The sequence below is a fragment of the Sebastes fasciatus genome, chromosome 5, assembly GCF_043250625.1.
Source record: "Sebastes fasciatus isolate fSebFas1 chromosome 5, fSebFas1.pri, whole genome shotgun sequence".
In the NCBI taxonomy this organism is placed as follows: domain Eukaryota; kingdom Metazoa; phylum Chordata; class Actinopteri; order Perciformes; family Sebastidae; genus Sebastes; species Sebastes fasciatus.
The window spans coordinates 35904599-35922748 of NC_133799.1; the positions used below are offsets into that span (position 1 = coordinate 35904599).

Consider the following 18150-nt stretch of genomic DNA (forward strand, 5'->3'; position numbering starts at 1 on the left):
TGTTCTGTGAGTCGAGGAGAGTTCATGAAGTATAAGATAAATCAAAGACGCACAAAATATACAAAACATACACAGAGTGGAGGGAGAGAGATGGACAGATGGAGCGGGTGGAGGTGGACATGTTGGTATACTATATGTTCACACGTCTTTACAAACAGTTTAGCTGCAGCCTGTAGGGATTTTACAGTTCAAATTCAAGTTCAATGACCACAAAACCACAACTATTCATCTGCAATACAGTAATCCCATATTGGGTTCATTCATTCATTAATAACAGTGTAATTGCTTGTTTTTGATACTCGTTTTTTAGTTACATACAAACCTATATTTAATGCATGTTTCCTTTCATCACAGCAGTTTTCCTTGTGGCTCCTGTAAATCTCATCTGCGCTTATTGAGAATTTTCCTGTAACAAATAGCGTGACCTCATGCAGTAAATACAGCGGATTACCTCATCAGCCTCTGTTAAAGCATCAGTAGGCGAGATTGGAGCAAATATGATTAAAAAAAGTTATTTCTATAAAATGGTCGTTATATTGTGACAGTAGTACCTGAAACAGTAACGTGGAAAAAATCATGTTCCTCTGTGTCCTCCGGTGCTCCTAACGGCATCTGCAAGATTTCACAGACCAGAGAAAAACAAGCAGTAAGAGCTGATCTGAGGTCTGCTGTCCATCTTCCACTTGCGAACTCTGACCAAACGGTCAAGCTAGTCAGCGCTGATCAAATATGAATCAATATTCTGTTACGTTAATGCCTATTTCTCTCCTCAGATGTTTTCAGAATCATCTTGTAGTGCATGGTTTAGCTGTAAAATTAGAAAGTTTGTGACGCCGCCGCCATTGTGAAATCTGGTGAAGGATCGCATGACCGGAGCACAGCCAATAGGAACGCTCTCTCAATGAAATGACCTGTGATTGGTCAAAGTCTACCGTCACGGGCTAGATGTTCTAAAGCCGTGACATGGTGTAAATATTATATATTTGTGATATGTGTGTGTTTCTCCGTATGTTGAGCGTTTTGATAGTTTAACAGTATTTATATAAAGCACTTAAACCTGCTTTTTAATATAAAAGACATGAAGACTCACTTTTTACAATATGGGACCTTTAATGCTCAGGCTGATAGGAATTTTTTTTTTTAAATCCTGAATTTGCATCATGATCCGGATCGCCACCAAAATCGAATGAATTGTTCATTGAGCCACAACCCACCCCCCAAATTTCATTCAAAGCCATCGCAAACTTTTGGAGTAATCCTGCTAACAGACAGACAGACAGACAGACAGACAGACAGACAGACAGACAGACAAACCAACGCCGGTGAAAACATAACCTCCTTGGCGGAGGTCATAATGGCTATTATTACATGGCTAGCCTCAGCCATCTACATAACTTCCAGGGCTCCCCACCTGTATCTGTTCACCCTGTGGTCATGCAGAGCCAGCCTGAAACATCTCCTCTCTGCTGACTCCATGGAATTATAAAACTGTATTACTAACTATTATTCTTATTCTCAGCACTGCAGCCACCTTTAACTTCAGTTTGTAGAAAGAGCTCCAGGCACTGTGTGCGTGTATGAGTGAACACACAGGCCTCCAGGGGGAGTCGCTATGCAGATTGAAGGAGGCTGAGTCAGCAACTGCTCCACTTTTGTTCTAGGACACACACACACACACACACACACACACACACACACACACACACACACACAGACACACACCCTAATTACTGGGCAGTGCCGTTCGGCGCTATATGTGGGCAGGGAGAGCTGCTCAGGTGTGTGATTCCTGCCTTTCCTGCACATAGGAGAAGTTTGCCTTCAGGGCTTTCTGCCAGAAAGGGTTTCTATTAACCCAAACCACCATTTTTTCCTGAACCTAACCAAGTAGGTTGGTTGTAGGGATGTCACCAGAACCGATACTTCGGTACCAAGTCGATACCAAAATTCTAAAGACGTGACGGTACTCTTTTTCTACAGTACCGCCGGTACCGTACGATGCCTGCAATCAGGGTCCAAAATGAACAACCGCTCAGCACCAAATGCGGGTAGATTTTCTGTTTGGCGAGTAACTCTTTGAAGGCTATCCTATCCGCCACACTGGCGGGTAAACATTTGTACCAAAATCATGTTATAAAAACTATGCTGGGTTACACTGAGTCTCTACCATTTTTTGGTGACAACAGCGCCATGCAACAGAGCTGTTGGGTTTTTTACTTTTTCAGAGATCCTTTATTGATCTGTTCGTGAAGAGGATTCACTCGTGGGGGAAAAACTGAACTGAGCTGAGCAAATTGAATTTCTATCTTTTGTTAAAAAATCTCTGAAAAGTGGTGTTTTTGTTTTTTTCTATTGAACTCTGGACTCTTTATTTCTGGTGAATGTTATCGGGACATTTGATTATCTTACACTTAACTCCCCAGATCCACTTTGTTTGAACCAATCCAACAGCATCCAATCAAGTTTCAGGAGTAAAACCATGAAGCACTAATGTTACGTTACTGAGCACCAGTTGGATCCAGTTACTCTGCTGTAAAAATCACGTTACATTTGATGAAGAGCTCATATGGCCTGTTTAGTATGTTCCAAACAACGCTTGCAATGGCAGGTCGCTAACGGCTACGGTGTTTTGGCCAACGTAACGTAACCATAGCTCGTAGTAGAAGGCTATCGTCCTAACCGGTCTGTGTCATCCGTCATCAAAATATAACATTAGCATTTTAAATAAATATTTAATGGTCTAATGGTCTGTCACCATGTCAGTGAATTTAAACTACTGCTTGCATTCTGAGGATATATATATAGAGTGTGTGTGTGTGTGTGTGTGTGTGTGTGTACAGCCTCTGCTGTTTTCTTACAGTCATTGAGCTACCTGAGGAATAAAGTCTCATCATTTTACCTTTTTTTTTTTTACCGTGGTATCGTATTGGGTATCGAGAATCGTGGAAATTCACTGGTATTGCTATCGACTAATAGATTTCTGGTATGGTGACGTCCCTAGTTTTTGCCTAAAACTAAGGAGATTTCTGGCAAAGCAAACTTCTCCCATGTGCACCTTTCCCTGGCTTCTGTGTTGGTGGTGTGGTCCACAGTTTGGCGAGGCTGTTTTAAACGCCATATCTTTTTGCGAGCGGGTCTCCCAGCAGTTTTAGGGTATGCGTTGTTACAGTTGTCACAGTAGGCATACTGCACGTTCATAGCGTGTGTCATCGCCGTTATATCTGCCTCCGTTCCCTTGCTTTGCAGCATGGTTGGCTCGTTTCCTGGTTGCAGACCCAGAGTACTAATGTTCACTTCGAGCCTTTGCTTAAAGGTGCTATTGATCACATTGACAACATTCAGCCACTAGATGTCGCACTTCACAATAAGTGGTTGCATTGGCTCACAAGCCTTGTTAGAAGTGGGAACCGAACGTCAGATATCTTCCACAGAGATAAACAAGACATTCATTTTGGACCCGTCAAAATGTATTAAGTATTTTTTTTTTTTTTAATTTATCATCTACATAAGAATGTTATCAATAAGACCTTTAACACAGCTTCACTTTTGTGGAGGTAGGCTGGCCTATTTCTATTTTGCTAACTTCTATTTGGCCTCCAACTAAAGGTAACTTTTACTTTTAGTCTCTGGTCTTCTGTCTAGAGACAGCCACAGCCTGCGGCTCTCCCACCTCCCGCTGTCTGGGAAGCTGCGCTTCTGTGCGAGTTTGCATTGCTTTTAATTCAAGTGTAGTTCCTAATTGGTAATTTGAGTGTTTTTATGCACCTTTCAGCCATTTGTTATGCTGGGCTGTGCACCGTGGGGGCAGCCCAGTCTCTCTTAAAGTCATTGTCTACTGTCATTGGCAGTACATTAAAGGTAGGGTTGGTAATGCTGAGAAACTAGCAAAAGTACACTAGATTTGAAAAATGATGCAAACAAAAAACCCAGCCCAGTGTTGCCAACTCTTTTCCAATGAAAACAGCAAGCAGCACTAGCTACTGTTGTACTATTGGTACACAACCATGGTAATAAAACTTATATCTATTTTTGGAATCACATGTCCAGTCAAGTGTTTTCAAACCTGACCATTATAATTTCCTAGGGGTGAAATCCTTAAGTGATGTCAGCACTACAACACAGTCCGTTGCCAATACCGGGATCCGGTCCGGGAGTTCAGCGCGCCGGGCCGCTGCACAACACCATAGTCCGACTGTGGGTCAGCCCAGACAGCTGAGCGAGGGTCGGGGTTGCTCGGGGCACGCAACAACGGCAGGAGTCGGACCCCGCCGGGGAGTGGATGGAGAGAGCTCTGCTCGAAGCTCGGGCCTCGATGCTTGGGACGATACTCGGGCCTCGATGCTCGGGGCTCGGGCCTTGATGCTCGGGCCTAGATGCTTGGGGGCCTCGATGCGCAGGCCTCAATGCTCGCGGCTCAGGCCTCGATGCTCGGGCCTAGCCGTTCAGCTGTCCGGGCTGGACCCACAGCAGAGCTACGGAGACATGCGGCAGCCAGACATGCTGTTCTGGATCTCGGTGTAGGCAACTGACTGCTGTACGGGCAGTTTACAGACAGGTTCCAAACCATTGTTTTACTGCTTAGTTTTTAGTTTTACATAAGAAAGTAGAGATAAGTAACCTAGGCAACTAGTGTAGTAATAATAATAATAATTTATATAACACTTGTCAAATTTAAGCACAAAGTTCTTTCCAGATTAAAAGATTTACAAAACAATAATGAAAAACTCTAAATCCCATGTAACCCCAACATATGATAAAATGAGGACCATAAGAGCACGTACAGTATATCAAGCAGCACTGAGCTCATACAGAAAATGGAGGTGTAAGTGCAAAATACGAGAAATAACTTAATAAAATAACATGGCACCGTGGGTTGGTTTTCCTCCTCTCCTCCCCAATTTATTTGAGTCACCAGCCGCCACAAGTATAGGTTTAGGGCTAATTCCTGCACACACGCACACGCACGCACACACACACACACACACACACACACACACACACACACACACACACACACACACACACAATACATCATACTGAAACTTCACTGCTCCAAATCAGAATCACAATCCGGTTTATTGCCGGGTATGGTTTTCACATACAAGGAATTTGCTTTGGTGTGTCGGTGCCTAACAGCAAACACAGTAGGAGAAAAGTCCAGAAACATAAATATAGAATAGAAAAAGATGTAGAAAATATGTACTCACTTTTTAGCTGGATGGGGCTATAGGCAGTGAGGCTTCTGCTCACAACACAAGCAATGTTGTTGTCTAACTTGGTGTGCCAAGTTTTGACTCCAACTATAGCAGAGATTCAAGATTCAAGAGTTTTATTTGTCACATACTCATACAGGATGTGCAGTGAAATGCAAAGTGGCAGTGCTCACAAGATTGTGCAAACAACAACAGCAACTACACATTAAAATGTAATCAAAAGTAAAAGTTAAAGGGGCCTATATACAATGTGGGATATAAATATAAGTATGAATAGAATAATAATAAGTGTGTGTGAATTCTCTGTATGTGGCCCTATGTGTGTGTGTGTGTGTGTGTGTGTGTGTGTGTGTGTGTGTGTGTGTGTGTGTGTGTGTGAACATGTGTGGGTAAGAGGGGCAGCATGTGGCACTTGGTGGGCTCCCTGGAGAGGTCAGAGTTCACAGTCCTGATGGCCTGGGGAAAGAAACTCCGTCTCAGTCTCTCTGTTTTGGCTGCGTGGCTGCGTGGCTGCGTGGCTGCGTGGCTGCGTGGCTGCGTGGCTGCGTGGCTGCGTGGCTGCGGAGGCGCTCGCCTGACCGCAGCAGCTGGAACAGTCTGTTGTTTGGGTGGTGAGGATCCTTCATGATCCTACAGGCTCTGGTTCTGCACCTCCTGGTGTACAGGTCCTGCAGGGAGGGGAGTGTGGTTCCAGTACTGGAACCAGTTATTGATAATGTGAGAACAGCCTTGTCTCCTAAAAATGACTTTCAAATACAATTTAACTGCATTCTTAATTACGTTTGGAGGGATACGTATTTTGTTGCGGATTACGTTTGTCTTTGACGTAACCTACTACGTCAAATAGGCAGAGTTACACATTCACACCTGGAAGCTGCCCAGTACAACCACAGTGTGATCAGCTGGCCACTGAGCAGCTCCACTGGAGCGGTTGAGGTTAAGTGCTTTGCTCAAGGGCACCTCAGTGGTGGTAATGAGGGAGGGGCAAGCGCTGTTTTTCACTTTCCCACCCAGATTTATCCTGCCGGTCCGACCTTCCGGTCCCAACCGCGCTTCTCTAACCTTTAGGCCACCACTGCCCCAGAATGATGTAGTATAACGAGTGATGTAGCATAACGAGTGACGCGCAGAGCAGGTGACGTAGTATATCAAGTGACCGTTAATGAAAGTTATGTGGTTTTATGTGGTATAATAACAAGTATAATAAGCAATAAAGTCAACTACGGCGTGCCCCGAGTGAAAGTAAAAGTCAACGTTGACTTATTTTTTGTTGCCTAAACCAAAAGCCTTAAAAACTTAGTAGTTTCAGTATCGTAGTCGTTTTAAACCAAACCATGATGGTTTTTACTAAATCTAATAAAGTAGTTTTTTTGTGTTTTTTTGGTTTTGTGACCGGAACTTGGTGTTCCTTCACCAGATTACACAATGGCGGCGGCGTCACAAACTTTCTCATTTTACAGCTAAACCGTGCACTACAAGATGATTCTGAAAACATTTGAGGAGAGAAATAGGCATTAACGTAACAGAATATTGATTCATATTTGATCAGCGCTGCCTAGTGTGACCGTTTGGCCGGAGTTCGTGAGTGATTGACAGCCGGCTCTCATAGACAGCAGACCTCAGATCAGCTCTTACTGCTTGTTTCCCTCCGGTCTGTGAAATCTTGCAGATGCCGTTAGGAGCACCGGAGGACACTGGAGGACACAGAGGAACATTATTTTTTTCAGAATTTTGTCGGAGACAGGGTTTCATGAGAAATACAGCCAATGTGGGGGCTAATGAATCTCATAGTATTATCGGTTTTACGGTGCTGTCTTCTGTGCCCTCTTGTAAGAGGAAGATAATGTTGAATTAATGATAAAGTGATAGTGATAGACTTATTCTTATGGTTTATGTCATGCTGTATAAAATTGCTTGAAGTAATATGGTTGAAAAGTAAAAACTATCAAAGTTCAAATAATAATTGAAGCTTGCTCGAATTACGGCTGATGGAGCGCTGCAACTGCGCCCTCTATCTGCCAGCCACCACTGCTTGCATGGTTGTAGAGACTTGCTCGGCTCACCATGAATCATGGGTGGATTACTGAATGGGTCTGCCATGTCCAGAGGCCCAGGGGCCTAGGGGCCCAGGAGCCCTCTAAACCGAGCCTCTGCATGAAGTCACTCTTATTTACTTTGGGCCAGATCTCTGTTCAGGCGGTCCCTGCATGGTGTCAGAGGTGAACAGCCTCCTTGATCTTTCTCCTGCTGACCACTGACTCCTCTTGAGTTGAGATCAGTTTGTGACTGATACAGTGGACATGCTTACACACAAATCATAAAAATACATTATTTTAAGAACTAGTCTGCTGAGAGGATGCATGTCAGTGTTGTAATTCAACTGCTTGCTGCTTGTTGAAATGATGCTCCCTTTGCAAATCCTTTATCATTTAACCACTTCAAAATGATGGCAAGACATTGGTCACAGCAGACCTCTCACCTCTGCTCTTATTGCTGCTTTTCACTCGATATTGTCCTTCCAACATCACAAAATCCTCAGTGGCAGTTTTGTAGGGCCTATTTGGAGTGTTCTGTTTTCATTTGTGTGGGATGAATGTAAAAACTTTAATCATGGCATTGCAATAACACAATTACAACAGGGGAAATTCCCAGGGCAGGGAGGAGGGGGTTTCGAAAGGAGAGTTATGGGCCTAAATGTTTGTCAGGAAGTGAATTCTGGAGTTCTAGATCAGGGTTGCCAGTGAGTCACATTCTGACAACTTAAAGGTCCCATATCGCGCTCATTTTCAGGTTCATACTTGTATTTTTTGTTTCTACTAGAACATGTTTACATGCTGTTATGTTAAAAAACAACAACTTTATTTTCCTCGTACTGTCTGCCTGAATATACCTGTATTCACCCTCTGTGTGAAACGCTCCGGTTTAGTGCAATTCAAGGGAATTCAATGGAATTACGTTGCTAGGCAACAGATTGGGTCCATGTTTACTTCCTGTCAGCTGATGTTATGTACGTACACGGCAACAGGAAATAAACTGGGAAACATTTAGAATGTTTACGTTTAAAACCGTGAAATGGTCTAAATATTGTAGATTTTGTGACATCACAAATGGACAGAAATCCTGACGGCTTGATTCAAACGCACAATTTCTGAATATGAGCTGTGTGTGTTTCTCCGTATATTGAGCGTTTTGATAGTTTAACAGTATTTATAAAGCACTTAAACCTGATTTATAATGTAGAAGACATGAAAATCTCACTTTGTTACAATATGGGCCCTTTAAATCAAAGGCCCTGTAAAAAACACAGTAGAACTAGGTCAGGGGTCTGCAATTTGCGGCTCTGGAGCCACATGCGTCTCTTTAGCTCCTCTCCAGTGGCTCCCTGTGGATTTATAAAAATGGAAATGAATAACTGTTTTTTGTTTACATTTTAATTTGTATTTATCATTATTGTGGGTCTATGGTACGACGGTACGATAGAGTATTAGGGTCACATTGAGGGAAAAAAAATAATTTGCGATTTCGAATAAAGTCATATTATGAGAATAAAGTCATAATATTATAAAGTAGTAATTTTACGTGTTATTTTCTTTTTTTCTCCTAAAGTTATGACTTTATTCTCGTAATATTACGACTTTTTTATCGTAAAGTTATGACTTTATTCTGTAAATCTCAGATGTTTTTCCCCTCAATGTGGCCCTAATACTACGTACATTTGCACTTTGGTCCTCACTGCATTAGACTTATATACTATATACTTAGATTATAAACTGTGTTACCTTCATCACAATGATCAAATATTTTGCGGCTCCAGACAGATTTTATTTATTTATTTTTTTGCCTAATATGGCTCTTTTGATAGTAAAGGTTGCTGACCCCTGGACTAGGTAGAAGGGGATGGTTTCTGTAGCTAAATATATGAGCCTATAATAAATAAAACACAGCAGAACAGAGAGGTATAGTAAAGGAAGAAGGAAATGAAGTGATGAAAGAGTAAGGGAAGGGGAGAGGTGAGGATAAGAAGGGGCCTGTGAGAGGAGGACATGGATCAGTGAGAGAAAGAGACAGAGACAGAGAGAGAAAGCAGGAGAGAGAGCAGAGAGGTAGAAGGTGAATGTAGCAGCTCTCTCTTCTATTCTGCCGCAGCCTGCCGGGCGGGGGGGGTTACTGCCGCGGAGCCCGGAGCCCTGACGCGGGACGTTTCTGGTCTCGAGCACCGCGGATTTACTCCATCTGGCACGCGCATGATGATAGAAATTAATATGGAATGATAACGAGCGACAGCGCGAGATGGGCCGGCGTTGAGATCAGCTTTAACTTCCCCCGGTGGCAGCTCCGCTTCGAGATGGTAGGACAACTAAACCTGTTCCGGTACCGTAATGTAGTAGAGTGCTTCTTCCTAGTGGTGTGCTGTTGCGTGTTTTTCCTAAAAAGACGCAATGCGAGGAGAGTTGAGAGAGTAACATTAGCTACGCAGCTTAAAGTGGAGCAGTCGCATCTATTTCTGTCCTGTCAGCGAGCAGCCTCCTCTGTTTATCTCCGGCTGGTAGTCTGCAGCAGCGTCCGGACATTAGAGTGTCATAGAAGTGACGCTTTTTCTATGGAGAGAATCTGTCGCCGGATTTCATTCAGAAATCTGGCAAATTAAACATCCCTCGCACCCCGGCTAATATGCACAGCTGACACAACACAAGTTGAAACCCACGTTGCATTGTGAGGGTATCCTCTTCCATTCGGCTCACACAAGACACGCGAAACAGCCTGCACTTTAATACAATCTGAACTTTTATGGTCGGTTCGTCGTTCCGCCAACACACTGTGCCAGGGCGGAAGCCAGCAGTGTGAAACCTTTAAAAAACTTCTTATTTTGTTGACATAAAGTAAATATTTGAGTATTTAACATGCGCCGAATTTGTCCAAAGACCATGAAACGAGAGATGAGTTTATGTCACGCACGAAACGACAAGAGCGTCTGACATTAAACAAGTTGAAGTTTAAACTCCTCTAGTTTTGAATGAAGTTTGGAGCAGCGTCTCCTCTGTGCAGGAGAGGAGAGCGGGGCGTTATTGGTCTTTACATCGGCGAATGTGGTTTTCGACCCCCTGGCGGCGCGTTAGTTACCGGACAACATGCTGCGGTGTGTGTGTGTGTGTGGATATATATATATATATAGTGTGTGTATATCCGCGCTGGTAGTCGCGGGTGAAAGTTGTTGAGTTTCGGGCTGTTGTTGGGCAGCGAGTGGCGGGGCGGCAGGCCCGTCTGCCCGGTCCGCCGCCGCTCCGCTCCGGTCCGGTCCTCCCGCAGGACGGCGGAGGCCAAGTTGAAGTTCAGCTCGAGCCTTCTTCTCCTGGTTTGTGTGTGAGTGTGCGCGCGCGTGTGTGTGTGTGTTAGTCAGCAGAAAATGGCCGCAGTTAGAGCCAGCGGGCTGAGTTAGAATGACAGGCCGACAGAGGGCCTCCTGTCCCGGCATGCAGCCGGAGCAGAGAGCCGCTGGGTGTAGAACTAGAGCTGCGGTCCTGTTGGAGACACTCACTGGAAGAATCCAGTTGAAGTTGGGAAGAGAGCCACTGGACAACAGCTCAGATGCCACTGTAGAGAAGAAAGTAACTAAATGTTTCCCCTCCATCACCACCAGCTCCATTATGATAACCTGACACAGATTACATTTAATTTAGGCTAATTAATGAACTAATGCTGCTCCAGTTGAAGGATTAGGATTATGCAAGACTCATTTCCAGCAACAATAGCCTGAATGATGACAGTGTAGACATATAGAGGCAGTAGGTTAGGAGTTAAGAGACTAAAAGTGAAACAATCTGTTATTAAACCTGATGACAACAGTTATTAACCAAATGGACCAAACATTTTGGACTATAGAGACCATCTTGTGATGGGATCACACCAGCTGTGATGCCAAATCGGGCCAGGGGCGTAAAGTGGGGGGGACCAATGCCGAATGAATGACGTTCTTGGTGAGATCAGTCATACAGTAAAAGACCTTGTTGAAAAATAAACGTTTGTCTCAACTCACCTCGTTGCTTTACATTCTGTGTATCTCATCTAAGTGGCGCTGTATAGCTGCTGCATTTGGCTCATTGTTAGTTGGGCCAGGGTCCGGTTCATCCATCTGTAGCTCCTCTGGGGCACAGACACAGCTCGTTGGTTTGCCACATTGTGCAGCATGCGATCTCGGTTTCGGCACAGTGGTTAAGGCATGTCATCTCTGGGAAATTAGTTTAAATGTGTTTTTGTTGTGCCTTTCTGATGTTAAACATTATGCTCAAACTAGTTAAGAAATATGTGTTTTTTTATATAACTCAGCCGTTTAAATTATATTAAGGGTTAAAGTTAGGACTAATTGAGGGCGTAGCTGCTTTGAGTGACAGGTGGGTGCTGTCTCAGGTTGCTAGCGGTCTCCTCTGCTGCGCCGCCCGGGCCGTTCTCAGCTCCACCGACGAACTGCCTCTTTTCCCAGTTTTGGATCAGCTGGGAGTGAGGACGCCACCCACTTTGGGCTTCACTACGGCTCTTCAGAAACCTATAGGTGACGTCACGGAGACTACGTCCATATTTTATACAGTCTATGGGCTGGCATATATAGAATGCCCTTTCATTCAATATTCAAAAATAAATAAATATGCCTAAGAAATAAATAAATATGGCTATGAAATAAATTCTGAAATAATTAAATGAGGCAATAAATATGTAGTTCAATAAAATTGTTTTTTTTCCAAAGGACTACTTTTACTTATTTCAGGGGACTTTAATTTCAGATTCATAGCCATGTTTATGTTTATTTAATATTGAATTAAATGGCATTCCATAGGTAAAAAACTGTTCACCTGTAGATGCATCAGTAATAATAATCCACCCATTTATATAATAATAGAATAGAGTTCATTCTGGATATTTAGCTCAGCATGCAAATTATCAACTAGATAGATTATATATATATATATATGTATATATATATGTATATATATATATACATATATATATATATATAACTAAATACATTTAGCCTACTCAAGGAGCCTACTGTACTTAAGAACAAACTTGAAGTACTTGCAGGCCTACTAAACTTGGTATGGCTTTATACTGCTACGTCCCAGAGGGTACTATTACTTTTTACTACACTACATTATTTTGACAGTAATGCTACTTAGCAAATCAAGATTTGTTTACATGCTGTAATGTTCAAAAAAACCTTTATTTTCCTCGTACTGTCTGCCTGAATATACCTGTATTCACCCTCCGTCTGAAACGCTCCATTTGTAGTGCATTTCAAGGGAATTGCAATGGAATTGCGTTGCTAGGCAACAGCTTGGGTCCATGTTTACTTCCTGTCAGCTGATGTTATTCTCATCCACTGCAACAGGAAATAAACTGGGACACATTTTAGAATGTTTACGTTTAAAACCGTGACATGGTTTAAATATTGTATAGTTGTGACATCACAAATGGACAGAAATCCTAACGGCTTGTTTCAAACAAACAGTTTCTGAATAAGGGCTGTGTGTATTTCTCCGTATATTGAGCGTTTTGATAGTTTAACAGGATTTATATAGCACTTAAACCTGCTTTATAATATAAAAGACATGAAAATCTCACTTTTTACAAAATGGGACCTTTAAGTAGAGTATGCTACTTGAGTAGGCTAAATGTATTTATAGTGACATTCCATTACTGGTTTTTGGATGCACCATAACCCTCCACTGTATGGATAGTTTATGGGATGTATTCAGACTCTCTGTGTATCAGTGCCCTCTGTCTGTCTGTGCTCAGTTCACGGCCAGTAGTTGATAGTAGCTCCACAGTAGTGAACGTGAAGCGAATCCTCAGATGAACTCTCGGTGGAGGCCCGCCGGTGGCCCGGTAGGAGAGCCTCAGTAGTGCAGCAGCAGTAACAGCAGCAGCTGCTGCGGCTTTAAGCCCGTCGTTTGGGATGGGCTGGATTCATAACGTCATTTCACTCCTCTTTCTTTTATTCTTCGCCCCCTCATCTCCTTCCCTCTCTCAAAATGACACCGTCCCCCGTGCTTCGTTACACCTCCGGCCATGCCCGCCACAGAATGATTATTCTGAACTTTTCTCTCGGTGTTTTTCTCCCTGCGGAGCATTTTTCCGGAGCCTCAACTTTTCTGGCGTGTCATCATTTCTGGAGTTAACGCGGCAGAGTCATCCGAGGCGACCGGAGCTCTCTCTCTCATATCTGGAGTCTTCAACAACACACAGGCCAGGAAATGCAGCGTTTTCTCTCTAACCCGGAGCTACCGCTGCTCCACTGACTCAGCGGGGGGAGAGCAAGGAGACATGTGCAGGAAGAGAGAAATGGCGAGCCTCGGGATGTCTCTAATGTTAACGCGAAGCCTGCTCTGATTCAGCTGCTTCTTCTTCTTCATCAACATGATGTTTTCTCCTCTCTCTCTGTCTCAGGTAAAACTGCACCGAGCTGCTCTGCTGATCACTGTGGTAGTAGGACACATAAACTAATCATCCATGGCACTGGCTTCATCTGATAATGCAGACAGTGTGTGTGTGTGTTTATGAAGAAAAACAAAAGTCTTCATTCAAATCATCTCAACAAGCAGCTACAGTTGCTGTCATTGTGCAGGATAGGGCAGGTAGTGATATGAATCATAGATAGATTTTACGTCTAAAAATGAATCATAGATTCATATCAGCGGCAGACTGCACCAGGCCTTTTTGAGCAGGCACTTGAATTAACATGTTTATTAGCTGGAACATGCTGAGAGGAGATATAGATCTGCTCTATGGTGTGCTAGTCAGCTTGTGTGTGCTTACAGTACGATTTGGTGTGAATGTGAGCTTTAAAGGTCCCATGTTGTAAACAGTGAGATTTTTAATGTTTTTTATATTATAAAGCAGGTTTAAGTGCTTTATAAATACTGTTCAACTATCAAAACGCTCAATATACGGAGAAACACACACAGCCCGTATTCAGAAAGTGTGCGTTTGAAACAAGCCATTAGGATTTCTGTCCATTTGTGATGTCACAAATATACAATATTTAGACCATGTCACGGTTTTAAACGTAAATATTCTAAATGTGTCCCAGTTTATTTCCTGTTGCAGTGTATGAGAATAACATCAGCTGACAGGAAGTGAACATGGACCCAAATTGTTGCCTAGCAACGCAATTCCGTTGTAATTCCCTTGAAATGCACTAAAACGGAGTGTTTAAGACAGAGGGTTAATACAGGTAAATACAGGCAGACAGTAGGAGGAAAATAAAGTGTTTTTTGAACATTAGAGCATGTAAACGTGTTCTATTAGAAACACAAAATACAAATATGAACCTGAAAATGAGCACGATATGGGACCTTTAATTTATTTTCTATCTGGGGGACTTGACAGAAAGCATTCTTCTACTGTGCAACTAGTTCCCTACTTCATTTCTCTCTGTGCTATGTAACGTACATGTGACTCATCACACTGTAATTCCTACTGTTTTGAAACTGTAATAGTCTGGACCCATATACACACACCTACTTGTGTCATACGCAGATCTAAATTCCCAAAGTGTAGATTAAAGAAAGTGAGGCGTCTGCTGTGGTGTTTTATTATGAGAGATACATGTATGAGAGTGAAAAGAAGTGGATTACAGTGTGACGGTCAGTTTTCAACTGGTGTTGGTTTTTAATTTCCAGTAGCCTACCAATATTTCTAATATGAAGCTGTTCATATGTATAGGCTACGTATTGCTACTATATTTACTTTTATTACACAGCTTTGTTGAATACTCGATTCTGATCGGTCAATCACGGCGTTCTACGGTCTGTTATTACTTTATAGCAGACCGTTGCTATGTATGACAGACCGTTGCTCTGTTTAACAGACTATTGCTATGTATGACAGACCGTTGCCATGTATAACAGACCGTTGCTCTGTATAACAGACCGTTGCTCTGTATAACAGACCGTTGCCATGTATAACAGACCGTTGCTCTGTATGACAGACCGTTGCTATGTATGACAAACCGTTGCTATGTATGACAGATTGTTGCTATGTATAGCAGACCGTTGCTATGTATAACAGACCGTTGTTATCGTTGCTATGTATAACAGACCGTTGCTACGTATAACAGACCATTGCTATGTATAACAGACTGTTGCTATGTATAACATACTGTTGCTATGTATTACAGACCGTTGCTACGTATGACAGACCGTTGCTACGTATGACAGACCGTTGCTACGTATAACAGACCGTTGCTATGTATAACAGACCGTTGCTATGTATAACAGACCGTTGCTATGGGCGCAGTTCTGATGTCAGACTCTGGAGGAACGCTTTTGTGTCAAAATATTGATTTTGTTAAGTCAGTAGCCGTGTAATAAGCGTGATAATGTACAGCTAGCGGGTCATTGTTGTTAAAGAATCCCCTTTGGGTTTATTCGTCGGGGTTTATCTCACAACAATGACCGGCTCGCTGTCCCTCACATAACGTCTGCTCGTACTAGTGTTACTGTTATTACTGATCACTATTTCAAAACCTCTCATGACTATGCCAACCTATTACTACCACAGCTATTGCTATAGGGAATAGGAATCTAAGCTAAATTAGCTGTCATTATCTGTCGCCGATCCATTCATCTGTCATCTGTCAATCCTTCATCATCAGAAATGTATAAAATAGGCTACGCACGAAAGACAAATACCCACATACAGTAAAGAGAAGCTGACAGAGGCAAAGGGGCGATAGATTTGAAATGATATGGATCCTTATGAATTATGAGGACCTGATAGCTAGCCACCCTTTAGGTTACTGGTGTGATTTGCCGTTAGTGAACACCAGTCAGCAGTTCAAAAACTGTTCATCTTTGGAGGCCCATGTCCAATTTATTAACGGGTAGGTTTATGACATTAAGATGTACAAGCATAAAAGCCAACTACACAATCATCTGGACAAAGAGAAGCTAGCTAATGTTATGCTAACTGAATGCTAACAAAACGTGGGTAAACCATGCGTAATTAATCTACCGGTATCTCGCAAAATGAAACCCATAACGTCAGCCTACCTTTGTGTCTGACTGTATACTATATATACACTACATCTCTTCTCTTGGATCGTATTCACTGTGCAATGATTTGTGTAATTTCAGCAGTTCTTTTTGACATTTACAGTAAAGTCAGCGGATGGAACTCTTACCCTAAAGCTATGTTCACACTACGAGTGACAAAAGCAACAAAACAACCAACCGGGGCCAGCTGCATTGTAGCAGAGTCACCGTTGAAGTGTTGCTCAAGCAGTGTAGTTATGTCCTTAAATAGCACCGGGAACTGGTTAACAACGTCAGTTCAGTATTAGGGCCACATTGAGGGAAAAAAAATAAATCTGGGATTTTGAGAATAAAGTCCTAATATTATGAGAATAAAGTCATAAGTTTAAGAGAAAGAAAGTCGTAATATTACGAGAATAAAGTCATAACTTTAAGAGAAAAAAGTGGTAGTATTGTGAGAATAAAGTCATAATATTATGAGAATAAAGTCATAAGTTTAAGAGAAAAAAGTGGTAGTATTGTGAGAATAAAGTCATAATATTATAAATAAGTAATTTGACGTGTTATTTTAGAGGGGAAATAGTGTGAAGATGAGGAAGTGGAGCATCTTCTAAAGTTCTACTTTAGTTTAGGTTTCACAAATAACCAAATCCTTCATCTTTTGGCTCATCAGCACCACATTATCATCAGTATCAGGACCTGGAAAAGATTGTTATTAAAGAAACTGAGTTTATTCTGAAGAAAGAACCACACAGACCTGATGGGGGAACTGAGTCTTTTGTGGAGGAGGAAATCACTTTTTTTCTCATAAACTTATGACTTTATTCTCGTAATATTACGACTTTTTTTTCTCGTAATATTATCACTTTATTCTCGGGATCTCAGATTCCCCCCCCCGCCCCCCCTCAATGTGGCCTTAATACTCCGTCGTAGTTTAGTAGATGGAACAGAACAGGGTGAAACAAAAAACATGATTTGTTGACGCTTCACCGCCTCATTGGAGCGCTGAAAAAAGTCGAGACCTTAGCTTTATTTGTGGCGCGTCACGCAGCGACAAGTGTCGGGCATCAGTTTGTAGCTTCATGTCAGCTTCATGCTTCCATTTAAAATGACTTGTAGCCTGCTGCTGTGTCGCTCATAGTGTGAACACAGCATTAGGCCAAAAATGGCTGTTTTCACTACTACTAGCACTGCTAGTAAGCGTCTTTGAGATCACTAAAAAGCGCTATATAAATCTAATATATTATTATTATTACTGCTACTGCTGTAGTCTAGAAGTAGTATTGCAGTATTTAGCTCTACTACGATTGATATTTCTTTTGCTGCATAGTTTATTACCACAACTGTTGACAGCTACACATTCAATTAGTTTTGCTATTATAAATGCTACTGCCACAACCATGGCTGGATTAGCAACCTGGCAGGACCCCAGATCCCTCAGGGCCGTAAAATGGCAGATTTGTTAAGGAATTTGCACCACTTGCGTACAATATCAACTAAAATGGACGCTGTATTATTTTATTATAGTATATATTATTTAGGGATGTCACGATACCAGAAATCTAGTAGTCGATACCAATACCAGTGAATTTCCACGATTCTCGATACCAATTCGATACCACAGTAAAAAAACAACAAAAAAAATCCCATGTGATTCAACAGGTACTCTTTTATTAAAAACATTTGAACGTTACAAAAAACAGAGGCATGTAGCCTTTAATTCATAAATAAAAATAATTGACCCATTTAGTTCATTTTGGCGTATCAGCGGCATGCTATCAATCGATAGTCAGACGACGGACACTACATACTGACCGTGAACGCATCTGGTCCATCAGCTCAGAGTAGTAGGAGTAGGAGCAGAGGATTTATTGTCGAAGTGAAAAGCAAATGCACCTATTTGGCAATAT

General features: G+C 42.2%; 1 protein-coding gene and 1 long non-coding RNA gene across 7 annotated transcripts in view; one reads left to right on the plus strand and one right to left on the minus strand.

Moving 5' to 3' along the window:
• LOC141768565 (uncharacterized) overlaps window positions 1–18150 on the minus strand; it is a 194959-nt gene that overhangs the window by 161950 nt on the left and 14859 nt on the right. The gene's annotated exons all lie outside the window — the stretch shown is intronic.
• LOC141768540 (nuclear factor 1 C-type-like) overlaps window positions 1–18150 on the plus strand; it is an 83321-nt gene that overhangs the window by 8449 nt on the left and 56722 nt on the right. For 2 of the 6 annotated variants that reach the window (XM_074636934.1, XM_074636933.1), the window contains exon 1: window positions 12612–13652. The exons of 2 other annotated variants lie outside the window; for them this stretch is intronic. In XM_074636934.1, the coding sequence (XP_074493035.1) occupies window positions 13623–13652 (30 nt within the window). In that variant the 5' untranslated portion in view covers window positions 12612–13622. Of the gene's footprint in view, window positions 1–9332; window positions 9562–12611; window positions 13653–18150 lie in introns of those variants that run through there. 2 more of the 6 variants (XM_074636931.1, XR_012594086.1) reach the window with 2 other exon arrangements.